General features: G+C 37.8%; 2 protein-coding genes across 13 annotated transcripts in view; one reads left to right on the top strand and one right to left on the bottom strand.

Moving 5' to 3' along the window:
- Positions 1 to 8,173, top strand: part of RALGDS (ral guanine nucleotide dissociation stimulator) — a 217,691-nt gene extending 209,518 nt beyond the window's left edge. For 9 of the 12 annotated variants that reach the window (XM_072429988.1, XM_072429986.1, XM_072429982.1 and 6 more), the window contains 9 exons: positions 525 to 602; positions 694 to 780; positions 1,230 to 1,262; positions 1,455 to 1,576; positions 1,705 to 1,800; positions 4,795 to 5,059; positions 6,171 to 6,416; positions 6,697 to 6,811; positions 7,956 to 8,173. In XM_072429988.1, coding sequence (XP_072286089.1) covers positions 525 to 602; positions 694 to 780; positions 1,230 to 1,262; positions 1,455 to 1,576; positions 1,705 to 1,800; positions 4,795 to 5,059; positions 6,171 to 6,416; positions 6,697 to 6,811; positions 7,956 to 8,146 — 1,233 coding nt within the window. In that variant the 3' untranslated portion in view covers positions 8,147 to 8,173. The remainder of the gene's footprint in view (positions 1 to 524; positions 603 to 693; positions 781 to 1,229; positions 1,263 to 1,454; positions 1,577 to 1,704; positions 1,801 to 4,794; positions 5,060 to 6,170; positions 6,417 to 6,696; positions 6,812 to 7,955) is intronic. The other 3 variants (XM_072429978.1, XM_072429977.1, XM_072429980.1) reach the window with 3 other exon arrangements.
- Positions 8,174 to 12,033: 3,860 nt separating this feature from the next.
- The window catches only part of LOC140343340 (bile salt-activated lipase-like), a 19,003-nt gene continuing 10,138 nt past the window's right edge, over positions 12,034 to 20,898 (bottom strand). The window contains exons 6-11 of the mRNA XM_072429990.1: positions 20,704 to 20,811; positions 17,806 to 17,923; positions 15,763 to 15,949; positions 14,666 to 14,869; positions 14,028 to 14,225; positions 12,034 to 12,303 (exon numbers count right to left, since the gene is read on the bottom strand). Coding sequence (XP_072286091.1) covers positions 12,129 to 12,303; positions 14,028 to 14,225; positions 14,666 to 14,869; positions 15,763 to 15,949; positions 17,806 to 17,923; positions 20,704 to 20,811 — 990 coding nt within the window. The 3' untranslated portion in view covers positions 12,034 to 12,128. The remainder of the gene's footprint in view (positions 12,304 to 14,027; positions 14,226 to 14,665; positions 14,870 to 15,762; positions 15,950 to 17,805; positions 17,924 to 20,703; positions 20,812 to 20,898) is intronic.

The following is a 20,898-nucleotide window of genomic DNA, read 5'->3' as shown; positions in this document are numbered from 1 at the left end:
GCTTCTGTTTTTGTAGAATGAAGATCAATGTATTGTGGCACAGAAGATTTGATAGTCTTGAGTGGGTACCTAACTATTCACCAACCAGGCTTTTTCATCAGCCATTCTCAAAATACTTCACTCCCCCTTCTGACCACCTAAGAGGTAGCTGCCTGAAATGTTTTAAGCAAAGGCATAAAAGCCATTCTTTTCTTGGCCTGGTCATGAACCTGGGATCAAGCCTTTCACTTGAATTCTGCATATTATATCCAGGGGACATATTACCATAAAACAATTGCTCATGTATAGTTTAGATTGTTTTAAGGGGTCTTGCATTCAGTCAGAGGTCTGTTGGGTAGATGAAGCCTGTTTATTATTCTCTAGCCTTAGGCAGTTTTCTTGCATTTGGCATGTAACCTGCTAGGAATTCACAAGTAATAATGTTTGCCTTTATTCTGTATATCAATAAACTTTTTTGTTTCTCTTTCCCAAATGTACATATAGATTTCTGCCTTACCTTCCCATTCTTTCTGTTAACTTTGCAGGAGGGCACATCTAAATTTGCAACCCTGGATATTAACCCTAAAAGAGCACAGAAGAGACAGCAGCAGCAGAGAGAAATGGTAGGTAGCCCTTCTGCAAAATGGGATGACAATCCTGTGTGCTCCCTCTAGTGTTCATTAGTGGTGGTAATACTTCTACTTGTGCTTGCAGGGAGTTATGCAGGGAACGATACCTTATCTGGGCACTTTCCTTACTGACCTGGTGATGCTGGACACTGCAGTGAAGGATTATTTAGAGGTAGGCATGCTTTTTGTTTGTTCAGTGTGCATCTTTACCTATGTTCTCTTCTAAAGTTGAACTATTTGTGAATTATGGGGTTCAGCCCCATTCTGTTCACAATACAAAACTCTTTGTTGGGTTTTCTAGACTGAAATGCTGGATTTAGGGCAGATCACAACTTCAAAAGTGGAAGAGGTGCTAATAATGCAGGTCACACAATAAAGAAAAAACTCCCATTGCATTATGGGAGCAAGGGCTGTTTTCTTCATTTTGGGGCCAAGACCTGCCAACTTGCGGATCAGAATATTTCTGAATATGTACCTGGCAAATAGAAGCAAAGAAATCATATAGGAAATATAACTGGCAGTGTGGATGTAAAAGGAACTATGAAGCCATTGTAGGCACAGATATTTGTAAGTATGTTAGTTACAATCACTCATTTATGATTTCTTTGTATTTTTGTGCAGGGTGGCCTTATAAATTTTGAAAAGAGGAGAAAGGTGAGTGTTTTTTTTTGTCTACTCCAGAGGCGTCCTAGCATTTTGTGCTGTTAAGCTTACCCTATTATCTGTGCAGTAGATTTGACTGGTAATCATAATATATTCAAAATAGTTAAAAATAAAATTTTATCATTTTTTAAAACTTTTTACAACTGTTTTTATATCTGTTGTACTGCTTTTCGCTTTTTTCAGGAATTTGAAGTTATTGCTCAGATAAAACTACTGCAATCAGCCTGTAATAATTATAGCTTTGTTCCTGAAGACTCATTCGTTGAATGGTTTCACACTGTGGAGCGACTAACAGAGGCTGAAAGGTGAATGTTTAGTGTACAAGTCCTGAGGTGTTTTGTATCTTGTTACAGCATCACTGTAGACATATTGTTGTTTCAAAGTGTCCTCACTGGGCCCTTTTCTTATGTATATTATTGTTTTTTGCCTGCAGCTATAGCTTATCCTGTGAAATTGAACCCTTGTCTGAATCAGCTAGTAACACATTGAAGGCCAAGAAAAACACAGGGATTATAAAACGATGGAGCGAGTAAGTACCTCTTTGAGGTCCCAGCCCAATCAAATTTTAACACACATCTGTTCAATTTTTTATTATTCTTTTTGGTTCTGTATATTTGTCTAGGGATGTTTTTGGGTTGGTCCAGAAATCCAGTTTATGTACAAGTAAAAAGTTGTATGAACACAAAAACTTAATTGGCATTTACTATATTTCTGTACAGGATCTAAAATTTGCTTTGGGTGGGATTATGTAAAGAACAAAGGAGAGGAAGGGCTTTTTGACAAACAAAAAAGTATTGTATTCATTGATACATCTCATAAATAGCAATACATCAATTATCAGTTCTGGTGAACCATCATGGGAGTTGTGGTCCTGTGTGGTTCAGGCCCTAAGGGGCGCTATAGGAACAACGTCTAACATTATGCGCACAAGTAAATCTGTAGCTTGGTAATAGTACAGGACAACATATCAGATCATAATAACCATTTTACCCAAAGCATTTAGCCTGTTATTGGCTTCTTCAGGGGTAGCAGCAGTTCCACAAATTTGTATGTGTGCAATATCTTAGTGTGTATTATAAGTGATAGTCAGCATGGCTTCAATAAAGACAGAAGTTGTCAAACAAATTTACTCTCTTTTTATGAGGAAGTAAGTAAACAGGTAGACAGTGGAATATATAGTTGATATAGTGTACTTGGACTTTGCTAAAGCATTTGACACTGTACCCCACAGACGGTTAATATGCAAGTTAGGGTCAATAGGTTTAGAAAAGTCAACCTGTAAATGGATTGAGAACTGGCTTAAAGATCTCATCCAGAGAGTTGATTGATTGATACTCTGAATGGTCTAAGGTTATTAGTGGTGTACCCCAGGGTTCAGTGTTGGGACATTTACTGTTTAACCTCTTCATAAATGATATAGCATTTTGGGATTAAAAGTACCATTTCTGTGTTTGCAGATGACACCAAACTATGTAATAGAATTAAGTCCATACAGGATGTCTATAATCTACAAGCAGACCTGGATGTACTGTTTGATTGGGCAGCCAAGTGGCAAATGACATTTAATATAGATAAATGTAAAATTATGCACTTGGGGGCTAACAACTTGCATGCTTCATACTGTCTAGAGGGAATACATTTGGGGGAGTCAGAAATGGAAAAGGATCTGGAGGTTCTGGTAGATCATAGACTTAATAACAGCATGCAATGCCAAGCTGCAATATCTAAAGCTAGCAAAGTACTTTCTTGTATTAAAAGAGGAATAGACTGCAGAGATGGAGACATAATCCTGCCCCTGTACAAAACATTGGTCAGACCACATCTGGAATATGCAGTCCAGTTTTGGGCACCAGTTAACTAAAAGGACATTGCTGCGTTGGAGAGAGGGCAGAGAAGGGCAACTAAATTAATAAAAGGAATGGAGGAGCTCAGCTATGAGGAGAGATTAGCTGAACTGAATCTATTCTCCCTTGAGAGTGGACGTTTAAGAGGGGATATGATCACCCTGTATAAATATATAAACGGTCCATATAGAGAACTCTCTTCCCCATTATTCACTTTGAGATCATTACAAAGAACAAGAGGGCACTCTTTGCATTTGGAAGAAAAGAAGTTTAAGCTCAGGATAAGGAAGGGATTCTTCACTGTACGGTCTGTGAAAATGTGGAATCGGCTCCCTCAGTAAGTAGTTTCAGCAACTACTATAAATTGCTTTAGGAAGAAGCTGGATGTTTTTCTAGAAGCACAGAATATAACTGGGTATTAAGGCTTTAAAGTAAAAATAACAGTGACTGTTGACCCAGGGAACAACTGATTGCCACATGGATTTTTTTTCTGTTGAATCAAGTTGTACCAGGGATTATTTTTTGCCTTCCTCTGGATCCACTAAGTCTATGGATAGGGTTTGATATCATGGATATGTTTATTTCCCTAGTGGTTGAATTGATGGACTTATGTCTTTTTTCAACCTTACCTACTATGTAACTATGTTGTATGTATAGCGCCCCCTAGGGCCTGAACTTCACCACACGGGACCACAACTCCCATGGTGGTTCACTGGAGACTGATAACTAATTTATTGCTATTTATGAGATGTATCATTGAATGCATTACTTTTTTGTTTGCCAAAAAACACTTCCTCTCCTTTGTTCTTTACATATATTACGTATATTTAAAGGGTTGGCACATTGTCCCTTAGGACATCCAGTATACGTAAACTTCAACCACCACTAACATTCCTACTTTATATTTGGGTGGCATTAGTTAATTTTGAAAACCCAATTTGAAAATCTTTACTATTTTTCTTTGCATGGAGTTTCACCCAAAATTGATTTTATATCCTGGTCCAAGTCAGTCCTATATGGTAAGCTGTACATTGCAGAACCACCAAAGGCTAATCTAAATGTATGGCTTACCCAAAAGAATCAATAGGGTTGAAACACATATGTAAATTAGTGAACCTGAAGGGGTCATCTACTAGAGGAATTCTGTAAAGCTACTAGCAGATAAATGGTTTAAAGATTACTGGAGCCAAGAAAAGCATTATACCGTGTTTCCCCGAAAGTAAGACCTACCCCGAAAATAAGACCTAGCACTTTTCCCCCAACCTGCCCTAATATAAGACCTACCCCAAAAATAAGACCTAGTAGAAAAATAATACCCAAACACATTTATACAACTGCCTAATTTTGTTGGCATTGTGTTTAGAAAATCTTGTTATTAATACTTTCCTGCCAAGGTCCTTGTCTGCCCTGCAGGTCTCAGCTATACAACTTGATCTAGGGCCAGTACTCAGCCAGGCAATAAGCATTGGTTTTTATTACCTGCTCGGTATTCAGGATTAAGGGATAAAGATACTGTTACAGGACAATCACAAATGTGTAGGTTGGGGAACAGTATTCATTAACAATAAAGCATTAAATAATTTATATAATATTTCTTTATATATTTTTATTTATATAATATTTCTTTTTATTACTGTGAAACTTTTTAGACTAACCTGGAGCATTCTTTTTTTTTGTAGCCGGCAGACACCAAGCTCTGAGCCATGCACCAGTGTTAGCTCCCATTCAAAGTCTTTTGATCAACTCAAGTGCAGCCCCCACCTTTGTGGAGGAGACATGACTGACTCCGTTAGTGTTACTTCTGCTGGATCCAGCAGCTCTGATGTGGAAGAGATTAACATCAGCTTTGTGCCTGAGTCCCCGGACTGTCAGGAGAAGAAGGTACGAGAGGAACAACTCCAGGCTCCGCCAGCACAGGCCACAGAACGCTGCACTTCTGAGGGGGTCAGTCCCTGCTCTCTGTGCTTTGCTGTGTGGAAGGCAATGTAGAAAACACTGTCTAGTGTCAGTGGTAGTGGAAACTATACCCTTACGAAATGTGGCAGCCTTGCAGGGACTAGTGTTGGTGTTCGAATTCGAGTTGTCCTTACATTCGACTCGAATATGGCTGTTCGAGTTCAGATAGACCCGAAAAACACGGTGCAAATTGGTGTGTAAAAAATGTGTTACAAAAAAGTAAAGTAAATTATTTGAATGTGTGTGATTTGTGTAACTAACTTTTTTATTTTTTTTTTACAGGTTATCCCACAATGACAGGATGATTCCCACAGGTGCACAGCCGTGGGAATTCTCCTGTCAGTGTGGGATCCCCAGGCACTAGAGGTTAAATGAGGACAAGTCTCCCCATTCACAGCTCAAGGATCATCAGGATTTTCCTTTCCCCAGCCAATCACAGAGCACTAGAGGTGAATGAATAGGCAGACTTGTCCCCATTGAGCCCCTAGTGCCGGGGGGCTTCTCAATAAATGCAGATCTGCGGCACTAGAGGTTAATTAACCTCTAGTGCCAGGGATCCTCTCAATGAATGCGTCTGCATTCAGTGTGCGATCCCTGGCTAACAGCTCCGCTCCTCTGATTGCTCTTGCAGTTCTTCACAGTCTCGAAAAATAACCAGAATTTTCCCACCATTGACTTTAATGGTGTTTGAATTCGGCATTCGATGGCCTGAACATTATCCCCCTACTCGATCAAATAGCTGTCAAATTGAATAGTGAGATATTCCACCAACACTAGCAGGGACACAACATGCAGCAAGGGAAGCCATTAAATTCACTCATTGGTGAATTATTTGTAATTTTTAACTGGCGGATGGGATATTAATGGGCAAAAAAACTCTACCCTTTTTAACTCCGAGCAGGACTCAAAAATGCACTATGCACATGTTCTATAGACTAAAAACAGACTTTTTTTAATCCTAACTAGCTTGACTATCCTCTCTCGAGATCACACTGAGGCTGTCCTGGTTTCCTCTTTGGAGTTTGGAGACCCCAGAGATACAACCAGCCTGCAAGCTAACAAGACAAAACTATATCTGATGTGTTTTTTCTTCCCCCAGTTTTGGGAATCAACATCATTATCATCCTTGGACACGTCTGGCATTGGTTCAGGTTCAAGCAGTGCTTCTTCTTCCTCTGTTTCCTCTACCCCTGTCTCTGCCTCAAGGACTCACAAGCGATCCGTCTCTGGCATTTCCAGTTACTCATCGTTGTCTCTCCCGCTCTACAACCAGCAAATAGATGATTGCTGCATCATCCGGGTCAGCCTAGACGTGGATAACGGCAACATGTACAAGAGTATTCTGGTGAGCATTCCTTGATGTATTCCTAATCTGTAAGATGAGAATGTTTGCTCCAGCAGCCTGTAAAGTTTTATATAATATATTGTACTCGTTGAGGGCAGTCATGATTCACACAAATTACATCCTCTGCAACCTCCTTTTGTGGTCCAATCCAGTAAAAGCAGTATGTACAAATATATTAAAAAATAGGTGTGTTCTGCTGAAGAGAGTGCTGCTTGGATGAAAATTTAAGAAGGTAATTTTCCCCGACTTTTACTTAACTGTGCCTTTCATTATTGTGTAGGTGACGAGTCAGGACAAAACGCCAGTGGTGATCCTCAAAGCGATGGCCAAACATAACTTAGATGGGGAGCGGGCAGAAGACTATGAACTGGTTCAGATCGTGTCGGAAGAAAGAGGTAAAAGAAATTTCCATAGTACCAGAATTTTAGCATTTGTTTGGTAATAAATCTGACATGAAACACACAGAGATTCACTTTGTTCCAAATTCACTCCAGGAAACATTTCTTATATGTGGACTGTTTTATCTCCCTGTTCTGTCACTTTCTCCTCTTAGCTGCTGTGAGTAATGAAAATAAGCCATACATCTGGGTATGGGGGAGGAGCAACTCCTTGTTAATAGCTTTAAAATAATAACCAAACAGTACAGGGTAGCTTTATGTGAGAGAGTCTATAGCCATGTGTATGAGTGAGCTATTGCTCTCCTAAAAGCACCCAAAATAATTAAATGTGAAAAGCTGTTTAAGAATAAAAAAACTCAATAATTTATAAATTTGTAAATTAAAATGGTCCTAAAACAAGTGTAACTTTCTTTAACAGGACACTCATGAAGAAAATCAACTTTTCGAATATTATTTAGTTGGAGCCATTCCTAGACTCATAAAGTCATATTTTCACATTGTAGAACAAAAATGTGAGATTACCCCAAACGCCTTAACAAGTCTTTATTGCCACAGTGAAAGTCATGGAAAAATGCAGTGCTGTTGTGGGGTCACACTAACTCCCTCCTTCATCAGGTCTAAACAATTGCTATTACTATTGGGTATAAACTATTAGTTCTCAAATAAAATAATAACTTTTTAATATTACAATTATTAGATCATTTATCATCTTACATTCACCAAAGTCTCTCTGGTGCAGAATGAACTATTATGATTGAAAACAGATGGTCCTGGAAGATTCTCCATGAGAGAATATTTGATGAATGTCAGATTCACTGCTTTATAAATAGACTCCTAAGTGGACTCCCTGGACTCCATCTGTGGTGCTTTGAACTTGCAAACGTTTTCTAGTATTATTTTAATGGGCACCCCTGCTTGTTATGTCAATGATTTAAATGCTTGGTAGTTTAAAGGTAAGGGTTTGACAAACTGGGGTCCAGTTCTTTGTCACTATTTTGTTCTCAATACTTTTGAGGAGAGAAAAAACTAGGAGAGTAAAATGCATTTGAATGAGCAAAATATATGCATATACATATGCAGGTAAATGGAAATACAATGATGTTGTTCTATACGGTGTTTACTGATGGATGTTTATTTAAAGGTTTTCTCTTCTCAGAATTAAAGATTCCTGATAATGCCAACGTCTTCTACGCCATGAACTCCGGAGCCAATTATGACTTTATTCTGAAAAAACGTGGTTTCTCCAAAGGGGTAAAAATTAAACATGGCTCTAGCTCCACACTGCCCCGTATGAAGCAGAAAGGACTTAAGATTGCCAAAGGCATTTTCTGACATCTTGACCAATTTTACTGTATACCAAGCTGACCCTTCTCTCTTTTAAACATGCTGGCCTTCTAAAACTATTGTGATGACATGCATCCAAACAGGTCAAGAGTGGAATTTGTTGCTCTTCTAAGATGAACAAGAGCCATTCACAAAGTTGTCCAACATGATCAAACTTCAGATGCCAAACCCCCTCCAAATATCCCTAAAACCATCAAGGACCCAAGATCCACCTCCACGCCTTAGGTGCCTTCAAGAGAAGGAGGGGTAGAGTTAGAGGCCTTTCTGCAAATGAGACTGTGAACTAGGACATTATCAACCTGTGCCATACCCAGGAATCCAGTATTAACATGGATAAAATGGAGTAGCCCAATTTTCAAGTAGGGTTCAATTTTGAGTTGACTGCATAATCTGTAATGTGATTTATTACAGATTTATAAAGAAAGTAGAGAGGTTAATTAGCCTCACCAAAAGCTGTCTTTCTCCTTCTGACGGACTCTCTTAAAAATACAAAAAAAACATCTTCCTGTGGATACCATTATTTAGCAAGTTTTCTACAAAAAGAACTTTGTATAATGAACATAAAAGAAAAAAAAAAAAGGTTTTAACTCATATAACAGCTGGAGGTGCCTGTTAATGGGACCTCTTCACCACTGCAGGGTTTCTTTAAGCCAAGCTAACATGGCCAGAAAAAAAAAATGGCCGGCGTCTTAGCTGTAGACTCGATAAATCAGTTCTGATCCTCATCTTCTCTTCTACCTTTTGAGCAGTCCAGCATTTCAATTCACACCAAAGATCCGACACCAGAAAATGTTCACAGTAAAACCATTTGCAGATCGATTTTTAACTTCGCTAAACCATCCATTTAACCTTTTACTTTTCATCCTTGTGGCATCATTTTAATTAGCTGTTGCCACCACTGGTTGCTTTTTAGAGGGTTAAGTAATTTGCATAAAACTACAGCCATTTCTGTAAATATTCACTAACATTTTTATTTTTCTGTCAGGACAAAAAATGTAATTTGGGGCCAAATGATATTTTCAAGTGTTTATTTTCTGGCAGAGGCTGTGAAGTTGGTCAGACCTGTGGAAAGGCATCTTTTGTAGCGTACAACTTTTTTTTTTTTTTTTTTTTTACATGGTTTCTTCATAGATATTTATTGGTTGTAAATAGATGATGGACTTGTATTACATTTATTACACTTTCATCAGCCTATGTATTTGTTTTGATTTGTTGCCTTCTGATTACTGTATATATTATGTAAAGAGAACCCCCCTCTTGCTCATTAAATTTGACACTTGTACCTTTTTGGTGCCAGCGAGATCTGACAACACACATACAAAAAGCTGGGCATTGATGGGTTATGCTTTTCTGTTTTTCCCTTTTTTTTGTGGAGAGATTTGATGGGCTTGATGCTGACTTCAGCAGGGATGTCACTGGGCTTATGTATGAAAATGGCCACCAGAAAAAAAAAATGTACAGAGGCTTTTAGTTTCCGTTGACAGAATTTAGTTTTCTTTGCTGTGCAAGGCCAGTGCTTTATGTTTGCTAAGAAATGAGACCTCAAGATTTCCTGTTTGATTGGATCAATATGCATATACTCCCTCTGATCAGAGTTCAAATCTATTATATTTTACACATTTTGGATCAGATTTCAACATTGATTGTGTTCAGAGTCTTTCAGGAGCAGATAGTATAAAACATGTAACTTTACTATCCACTCCTTTCTGCTTTCCCTATATGATATTTTGGGATGGCAAGTTATTGTGGCTTAAATTGGGGGAGCTGTAAGGAATTACACTTTCTGCAATTAGCTCCTTTTTTCCTTTTTCTTTTCTGTGTAAGAAAATTAAGTTACCAAAATGTGAAGGAAAACAAGCTCATATCTAATGCTTTAGGTCTCCATTACCTTAACAAACTCTTGAAGCCATCGGTGGAGTTTTATGCCTTCTGTATGCATGGTAATGATGGAGTTCTGAAGCTTTTGAACTGGTAGTGACTCTGAAGTGTGAGATGACTGTTGACCCTCAATTAATTTTTTCAATCTTAACTGGCCCAGTTGCTGGCAAAGCCTTTTCATAAACTTGTGTATTGTGAGCAACAGCCATAGTCCAATTTTGGATCTCAATAAGGAAGTCAGACTTCTGTCTTCTGCTGTTACTTTGAGAGGCCCAACATTCCTAAAATAAGCCCTAGCTATTTCTTTGACCATTAGTATGTTAATACTATAGAGAAATGCTAAATGTCAAAGAACAATGGCTTTTATTCCTGCTGGAGGGGTTTCTTACTATACTGGATGACCATGTTTAACAAGTTTTTCAAACGATATAAATCTTTGTTTTTGTATGGAAATGGCCTAAAAAAATAAATGTGCTTCACTCCTGCAAGTCAATGCCAATGGTGGAACCATTTTGTGGGCCCATCTGATCACTGCAATAGGCACCTAGACTCTTCTGCTATGACTGAGGCTGGTAACACTAATTTGTGGGGAATGCAATGGTCTTCACTTTATAGGAACTGTGATAATACAGCCCAACGCTGTTTTGGAGTTGCTTGTCTGCCATTTTGAAGTGAATTACCTATTTAGTTGTAGGTCTTGTCTCATCTTCTTTTAAACTGGAAACACTATATATTTGTATGAAAATTTGCATCTATTTCACTAAAAATGGCTTTGCTGTCTCTTCTGATTTTGCAGGGCTGTTTGAAGCAAGGACCCAGTCCCAGAATGCAAATCTCTCTGCTTCAGACTGTGCGCCTTTAATGCTGATTTTTGTCTTTGTGTAAACAATGTTCTTATTTCAGAATACCAACAGTCAATTACCAACAGTTACCCTGCCATAACTTGAGTCCCACTCCTTTCTCACAAGTGCCAAACAGTCTAGCAGTGATGGGTTAGAGCTTAGAAATTTAACCCTAGGACCTGCCTGTGCCAGTGCATTCTGGGCTTTTTAATGAGCTAAACAAGCATTCATTTTATTGGTTATAGGTAATTCCTAACCACCTGTATAGGAAAAAATAACCATGCAAGCTATAAAATATATACATGCTTGATTCCTAATTTAATTATTCATAAATGGCCAAATAGGTAAAATGTATCTTTCTCCATAAGCTCTGTTTGGGATCAGTGACTGAACACTGCAAGAAATGTAAACCAAACTGCAAACCAACACAATCTACTAGAATGCCATTTGTCTTTTTATTTTTTTTGACTCTCACCACCTGGTGGTAAGGTTCAATAATGTATCACAAAATAAAATGATTGTATACTCACAATGGTAAATTTTGGCAGTCAGGCATATGATCAAATATGGATCTGTGAACACTAATTTTGTAAGTGATAACTCATCTCTGACTCTTTGTTTTCTTTGAAGTGCATTTTTTTTTGTCATGTATGTATGCGACTTTGTGTGTGTCTGTGGATTTGTGTCGGCAAGGCACAAATGTTTACACTTGTTTCCTTGTCTATGACTGTACTTCATGTATTTTGTAACTTGGATTAATGAAGGAGACTGTTCTAAGTGCTCAGTGTACAAAAGCAATGTAAACTAGTCTTTGCAATAAATGCCACCACTCAAGAATTAATTAATTTTGTGTTGTTTTTGATTATACATCCATATTTTTATGTTTTGGTTATCAGAGTAACTCTGCTATTATAACTATTTCTGATGCCTTCTCTTTTCTGGTTCCCTAAGAGTTGTCATCAATGACCCAAGCTGGTGTAAACATAGCTTTGTTTGCATTGTAATTACAAACAAGTAAGGGATCTGCTGTATATACCTGTTGGCTTCATAGAATTCAGTGCCAAGAATAATAAACAAGCATTGCTAAGACAAATGTTTGGCATGTGATGCTTTATGAAACTAAATTCATGTTAGGTTTTAGATCTAAAATAAACATCCAAAATGTTTTTCTGGCTCCAATGACATAAGAGAAAATAAAGGTCACAGCCATTGGTTTGTTATCTGAATTTATTGGTCAGTGATCAAACTCTTTAAACACTTGGCAGGTTGCGGTATGTGTGCACCCAGAAGTGGACAAAAGATGACCTTAGTCCCTGTTTCATGGATTTGTAGGTGATATCATTATTAATTTCCAGATATTGCCCGTACTGAGTGCCATAAGGAAGCCATGAAGTGGGGACCTTGGATAGACCCTGATTGGGATCTCTGTAATAAAACAGAAAAACAATTAAAACCAACAACCACCACAGGAGCCTTTTTTTTTTTCTTTTTTTTTAAAAAGAAATTTACATTGTCATTTTAAAACAGTCAGGGCAAAAGGGTGAAGTGTTCTTTCATTCAATCTACCCAGAAAAACTCACTTTACTTGTTCTTCCACCACCCCATCGCTTTTACACTTCAGCTGACTTTAGGGGGTTTTTTTTATTACTTTTTTGTATCTTTTCAACATTTTTTGCAATCTTTGTTTATATATATATATATATATATATATATATATATATATATATATATATATATATAAAAATATTATACACACACATTAGCAGAAGTTTTCCTTCAGATGTAACCTGCATGAATAAATCTTTGGTGCCATCTGAACAGCCAGGGCTACTCCTTTGAATGTACCTAATTCTTTTAAAAGTGTAACCTTAGGTTTAGACTTTTTAGCTCTGTATATATTTTTTTTCACATTAAAGCAGATTTGGATAGCTTGTAAAACAAGTAAAAATGAGTCCTGCGCTACCTGCTGGTTTTAAATAAGAATACAAAATTTTCATATGCTATATCAGTTTTCTCAACCAGGGATGCTAGGGGTTCTTGAGCCATTAGCAATCTGTGCTCACATGTTCTTCCCACTGGCCAGCAATGTAAGAGGCATTCTTCCTACTGACCACCACACTAATATAATATGATCTGTTGATATAGTAAATATTGTGGGAGTTTCCTGAGGACCTGAAAATTATTTCAAAGGTTCACCATGTAAAAAGGTCAAGAAAGGTTGTGCGAAATATGTTTTTACAAATTGTATTAAACCTGCGTTATCAATACCTTAATAAGGAAAATGTGCAAAACTGCTTCCCTTAAATTTTTTAAATAAAACCAAAGCAGTGCTATCTGATATAAATACACAGCTTTCCTTACTGTGTGCAGTTTATGCTAGTTTTCACTGCAATACATGTGGATGGGATAAGTGTAGTTAAATTTACTTACTGGCTAGAAAAAACATTCCCTAATTTCTTCCAAAAAATGGAGTAGCCATGGTAAGTATTATACTGTAGATGCTGGCCATCAAATTATAGGCTTTCTCACCTACCAGGATCATGGGCTCCAAAAAAACAACCATTCTTTAATCTGGATCTAAATTGTGGCAAAAGGCTAACTTTGTGATTGATAGGCATCTCAAAGTCTTGGTCAGGTACATGAACTACTGTACATACAACTTGATAAAATCTCAGTTTATGCTCAAGTATTTATATAGCACAGACCTATTACGCAGCACTTTACAAAGTCCATAATCACCTCACTAGCTCCCTCAAACGGTCTTATAACCTAATGACCCTACCCATAGACATAAGGCATTAAAACACAGTCTAAGGTCAATTTGGGGGAAGCCAACTAACTTAACTGCATGTTTTTGAAATGTGGGGAGAACTGAAGCAGCTAAAGGAAACACATGAAAACTCCATGCAGATAGTGTCCTAGCCAATATTCAAACCTGGGGCCAAGCACTGCAAAGGCCACTGCAAAGAGTGCTAACTTTTGAGCCACCATGCTGTCCATTTTATGACATGTTTTGTTTTTTTCCAGTAAAAGTAGGTTTCTCGGTATATACAGTAATTACCATGATTTCTTCCTATCAGTCAGTCTACATCTTCGTGTTGTCAATCCTATATGCTGCTTGACATCAGCAAAGAAAGTTTCCTACTTACCCAGTGGCAGCAAAGTTGGTCCAGTAAGCGATCATGGCAGAAGACACATCTCTGTCCTGAGGTCTATAAGCCAGTGGGGTGGTGAAAGGCTTTGCAAAAATATACTGCAGGTCATCAGCGTGATCAGCGCCTACCCAGTTGGGGTAGATAGGCATACGTGAGGGGTGGGAAAACAGGTAGCTGAAGGTCTTGCCGGTTCTGTAAGGAAAGGGATATTGACATCAGGAGGGAATTTATAGTTCACTAGTTATGAGGGATGACTGCTGTTTCCCTAAGCTAGCATGGTGCACTGGAGTGGGAGTAGAGAAAAATTACAAGGTATATCTAAGCAAAAATAGCTTAAGGGGGTACAGGAAATAATAATGTTGAAAGACATTAAAGCTAGGGGAAAAGGCTGCATATATCCAGGCTTAAAGAGCAGTGAATTCTATACCAGTGCATTACAGATAGCTATAGAAAAATATGGAGAGGGACGGCGTGGTGTACAGGATAAATGAAAGCATGAAACCTAAATACTGTAATAGGTTTATTTACTGATGTCCATTTCATTTGCAATTGTCATTTCAGTTGAAATGTCATTTCAAACAACCGTGTCTTTTTAATCATTGTGAAAATGATTTGGGTTTGATATTGCTAACCTGGCAGTCATGGCATGATAGGCTAAGGCTTCCTGAGTAGGGACCAGAAAGATGTAATCGGTTTCGGCATCAATAACTGTTCTCTTCATAAGCTCCTGTGCAGGGTTGGGTCCCCAATTTGAGGTGTAAAGATCATAAGCCACATCTGCTCCAGTCGATGTCTTGGGAAGCGTAAGATCTGAGATCAGCTTCTGTACCTCATCCCTGTAAGAGGTGACCAAAGTATGGGAAGTCATGAGAGAACAAGGATACTGGGCTGGAACAGAAGAGTGCAAAATCTACAGCTGTGCAATGAATATGTTGGTGGTAACAATAGCATTTATTTTTATGAATTCCTTTTCATGTTACATATTTAATATATTATATTATATATTTATATATTTTATTATAGTATATTTCTGTGCATATTTACATTCAGGTCAAGATGTCCAGCAACAGCAGCAATGAGTGGTCTGGAAAAACTATAGGACCCCAATTCACACTAGTACACTCCATTATTGCATGTTGCATCAGTGCTGCCAATTCCTTTTAGTAGGCTGCCCAATGCACAAAAACAGACCTCCTCCAGGTACACTGTGATGCCATTCAGACCAAAACATGCATTGCCATAGTACAACTTTGTGGAACGAACCTGAGACATAATGAGCCTGAGTTATTAAAGCTCTCCAAAACTGGAGAATATAGACTATCATGTGAGAGCTTGGGTAATCCAGCAAACCTGTAATGGACCTGGTTGAGGATTGAGCAAGTTTGCAACCTAATAACAAATGATTTTTAAGAAATCCATTCCAGGTTGGCTGGCTCATCCAGATTTACCTATGATGGTCTATCATCTCTAGTCTTGAAGCGCTTTATTAAATCAGTCTTAATCTGTTTCTGCATTTTTTAATAAAAAAAATTACAATGCTATTTCCTGGCAAACTATGGGCATGCTGCATAATATTGCAGTTTGGATTGTCCCCTAAATTAAATTTAGAGGCATTTCCTGCAACATTTTGTTGATATTCTTTCTAAAGGCCTGTGTCGATAGTATCAGTTTGAATTACTTTTGAGCTGAATGAGTATCTACAGTTCCTAGTAGGAGGTAATTTACATACTGAGAAATCTTCTGCAGTGGTTCATTTACAACAGCCAGATCCATGCCAGCAAACAAATGTCCATCCATGTTGTTAGCTCCAGCCATATAATCCACATCAGCAGCATTGGAGAACAGGTTATGTGGTTCATCAGGGATAAAATCCCCATCAATAACTGGTGAGAAAGCCAAGTAGTGTACAACTGGGTCTAAAATGTAGGAAGAAAGGCAAGACGTCTTTAAAAGGAGCTTATGGCAAAAGGAAAACATGTATAGACAGGAAGGATAATTTTTTTTAATAGATCAGGGGAGAGTTAATGCCCTGTAAGTTTACTTTTTGCTAATGTTTGGTCCTTAAATAGATTTTATTTTTATTTCCTGGTCCCTAGACACTCTCTAGAAATCTTCTTTATGGCTTCATTTTGCCATTAGGAAACTATGACCTGTTAAACAGTAGACACCTTCAGTTGTGTAAAAGTATTTTCATCATCCCAGCTTGAATATAGTCTCCCCTGTGTTATGACCTGTACCTTGTTAATGACCCACAAATGTGATCTTGGTAATATAAAGGTAAAGGCAACAGCATGGGTGGACTACCTGCCAAGGAAGGTGAAACTGTGCCATGTTAATGGAAACAAAAACCAACTGGTCAATTTTAATGTCGCCTCACTTCATCCCTGTTTATAATCTTGTTTTTTCACTCTCCTGCCATTCTGTTTGGCTGCAGAAGCAAGGAAAACTACCTTATGCTGTTATAAAGATGAGACTTCATCCCATCCACTCATGATGAGTGCTTAAGCAATCAATTGACGTATGAGGTCAAGGGGAAAGTTGTTAACCTCATGAGAGAGGAAGGTGGGGGCACAGAACAATAATGCAAACCTATTGCTTAGCCCTACCTCCTTTTACAATCTCTTTTTTTCCCCAAAAGAAACAAAAATCTAGAAGGAGACCCAACCAATCGGACATAATTACAGTTGGGTTAAACTGATCAAGCCCAATTTCAACCAAAACCTTATTTTTCAATTCTTAACCTCCTGGGCGGTTAATTTCTGTCCAGATTTATATGTCTAAAAGCAGTACATTGTTTTTCATGAAATAATTTAAAATTATTTAAAAAAAATAAACTCATACTATTATATTATACTGTATAATACATTTTCACAAGAGACAATGTACTGCTTTTAGAAATATAAATCCACTGTATTGCATTCAAAACAGTTATTTTGTGTTGCATGCAATACAAATAGATTTGAAATTCCCGCTGCAACGGCCGCACGTACCAACGCCACCAGGAATTCCCGGTGACTCATCAGATGCAGGGGGGCGCTGGCGCTGGCTGGAAAAAGCAAGAAGACAGGGATCGCGAAGGAGGAGGGTGGTGGGTCAGGTAGGGCTCTATTTACTATTGTTTTAGATTGTTTTAGCTACCCCGAGTGGGATTTGGGGTTACCGCTTTCAGCATCTTTTTTTTACCCCAAGTCACACTCGGGGTTACCACTGGGGAGGTTATTAGACTTAGGACATTTGAGTGCCATTCATTACCCCCATTGAGGAGATTTTGCCTCACCTCCTGCCCCATAACAGCATGAAAGGAAAAGAACAAAGTGGCTGTGACCAGAATGAGAAAATACAAACTGTAATAATGACCTGGCCAAGGAGCTAAACCCAGTTTGACAAAATTTTAAAAAATGCTTGGTGTTCAGTTTTAAAATTGTACACATTGGGCCTGATTTATCAAAGCTCTCCAAGACCGGAGAAGATAGACTATGATAGGAAAACCTGGGTGATCTAAGAAACCTGAAACAGATCTTGTCCAGGACTAAAAACATTTCTCAACTAATATCAAATAAGTTTAAAGAAACCTATTCCACGTTTGATGGATGATCATCCAGGTTGTCCCATGACGGTCCATTTTCTCCAGACCTGGAGAGCTATAATAAATCATGCCCATTGTTTTGAACAACTTTTTAATGATAGTCTATTTTGTAGAATTAGCGAGTGTTACATCAATGTTTTGAATAGGTGTTTGTAAATGATAACCTCCACTCCAATAAAATCTTACAGGAAAGGTTAGACAGGTCCAGTTTGTAAGCCAGGGTAATGGCTTTGGGGTCTGTAACCCTCAAGCAGTTGACCAGGGCAGCACTGTCATCCACAGGACAGCCAACTTTTTGAGCTACCTGGGGAAAAAAGCAATACAAAAATGTAGAAAGTGTTTTTATAATTTGCTCTATATACATTTAATGTATATCACATATTACAATGGACATGCATGGACCATACCATATGTGCATTCCTTCATAATTATTTAGCCTGTCTTTTGTTGAAGGTAATTTTTAAAGAGAACCTGTCATAAAAGCTGTTACATGGAAAATCCAAGGTCCCCAGCCAGCATGGGTGGGGGGGATTGGATGCCACAAATCTACTTAGAAATGCAGTGCTAGATCCAGGGTAGGGACATCATAGTATGATTCTGTATGCAATTATTTGAGGGATCAATTAAATCTTTCAACTTCCAACTCAATTTGTGCTGCTTCCCAGAGAACAATACCACTGGTCAACAAACATTTTCTTGCCAAACAGATTAAAGTCATTTTAGGTTACGTTTGATGCACAAATTCCAAATGTGGTATTGGTTTTGCTAGTTTGGCTCTAGTTTTTGAAATAATGATCTCAATAATAACCTCATAGAAAACTAATGAAACATGAAAATTAGGCAAAATTAAACTAGATATGCCTATGTATACAAAATTACATTTTTGAAATACTTATTGTCAATATATTCTATATTCAGTATAATTACAGAACTAATCACAAAGAAGTCATTGAAAAATTCCAATTGTATGATTTCCTTTTATGCTGATGATCAGGACAATCACGTTGAAGGCTCCAGCAGTAGTCTGCCATCATGTGTATATCCCATCTGCCCTGATACCTTTCTTCAATCATCTTTATATCTTAATGAAGCCTCTCCCCTCGTTCCTCACTGAAATCACCAAGGTTTTCTGGAAATTTTTCTAAATAGCTTTGGAGATAGTGTACTTTTATGCTCATTGTAGCATTTTATGCTTTATGGTTACCCAAGAAGTTCTTGACAACCATGACATAGCTGTGCCAGGCAGAAGCTTCAGTATCAGTCATGTAACTTGTAAAATTTGAATCATTTATCAGTTTCCGAATCTGGGGTCCATCAAAGATTCCTGCTTTTAATTTTTCGGTACTCAATTTAGGAAAGAATCTACAAATGTATCAACAGATTGCTTCATTAATCCCAACTTTGTGTAGTGGAGGGAAAATTAATTTTTTCTTTGTCAACCATTGGCTCGTTAATAATGTTCACTGCACCTTACCTTACCTTTTTTAAGACCACTTTGATTTTCTTCTTTAAGTTTTGTTGAGTGACCAATTGGAATTTTTGCATAGCAGTTGCCATTATGCAGTAAAACAGATTTCAAACTTCGAGAGGAACTGTCTATGAAAAGCCACCAGTCTTCTGTTCGGTATTCTGGTACTCCCATATGGGCTAGTAGTCCAGGGATGTTACAACAGTACACAAAGTCTGCATCTTCACTGGAATATGGTAGGAGTGTCACCTATAAACCGTTATTTTAACTTCTGGTCTCAGACAGTTCTTTTCTTTTAGCCTGGATGCTAAAAGTTCAGATGCTTGTTTTGACAGACTTGGGTCACATAATAAATCATTGCGCTCTTCTTGGGAGAACTGCTAGTTTGAATAAACACTTCCTTCATATTTACTTCCACTGCTAACTCCTGGATTACAAACCCTGTATATCCTCCATGTCCAACACAGGAATATCAGGGAGTGTACTGAACACTAGTATGGGAACATCAGCACCATGCGGCATAGGTCATCTTGCTGATTCCAAATCAGGGTTCTTCCACTTGTTTTTCTTGTAACGACTGAAACCTTTTACATTCACAGCACAAAAATACCAATCATTATGATTTTACGATTATATATATACATATACAATTTTTGGGCTCTCGCCATACCATAGCTACAACAAATTTCAAACTTTTCAGTTTTCCATTTTTCCACTGATGAAGACACTCTACACAAGTTTTGCATACCATATGGGGAGCCCAATACTTGTCTTGGTCCCCCAGTTTAATACCAAAATATGCAAGTTATGCTTGTTTCACAAATTCCGTAATGTTTCTTCTCTGTTTTTGCTGAGAATATTCACCACAAATGTAGCAAAATACATTAGGGACATTTAAACAACTTCTTGAACACATATTTCTGTAAAAAAAAAATGTATGAATAAAAAGAAAGTACATTAAAGTTTCATAAAAATAATGCTACATTTATTATATAACATGAAAACAGTGTAAATAAAGATTGATAATATCATGCTGTGCTAACATTTGTTGTTGGTAAAATTGTCTATTCTGATATTTGTATCACAAGAACTAGAGCCAATTCAATGAAACTGATGTCATTTCTGGATTCAGCAGACCTTAAATAAACTAAATATATTGAAAAATCATTGACAAGTGAAAAAAAAAACATTTTTTTTTGTTGAGCTGTGTATTTTATAGATGTTAAAACCAGAGGCAAACCAGGGAACTAGCATTTTTACAAGACAGCAGTGGTAGCCATCATGTTCCTCTTATGATGGGTTTAAATCTTTGGATGCTGACCCTGATGTTGTTCAGACTGGTGTAAAAGATCTTCTAAGATTAAAGAATACCCATGTGTAGAAGACATCACTAAATCCACCCAGATTTTAATGCATTGCATAGATAAAAAATGTAATCTCTATATGCCTGCACCACAGAACCTGCTTGCAGGCATAGTATAAAAAAACACACACACTGACCCATGTATGTTCTCATTTGACATATCAAGCCCCACCAATCAGCTGTAATTATCACCTGTAATAGTTTATATGTTCAGCTGGGTAAGGACATCTGAACTACATCAACACTTGCTTACTTGTTTAGCCCAGTGAAGAGGGTCACGCTGAATAGCCCATGAGCACAGACCGGTGCCACTCTGGCTGATGGCACGCTTGATCAGTCCAACGTTGTAAGGAGTCAGAGTCTGCAACAACCAGCAGAAAAGGGCTGTGAATATAATGAATGCTATACCAGTACATTATATTTACATATATATATATATATGCTATTT

The sequence above is a fragment of the Pyxicephalus adspersus genome, chromosome Z (assembly GCF_032062135.1).
Source record: "Pyxicephalus adspersus chromosome Z, UCB_Pads_2.0, whole genome shotgun sequence".
NCBI classification, from domain to species: Eukaryota; Metazoa; Chordata; class Amphibia; order Anura; family Pyxicephalidae; genus Pyxicephalus; species Pyxicephalus adspersus.
Note: the sequence above shows the minus strand (reverse complement) of the source record. Positions and strands in the feature narration are given on the sequence as shown.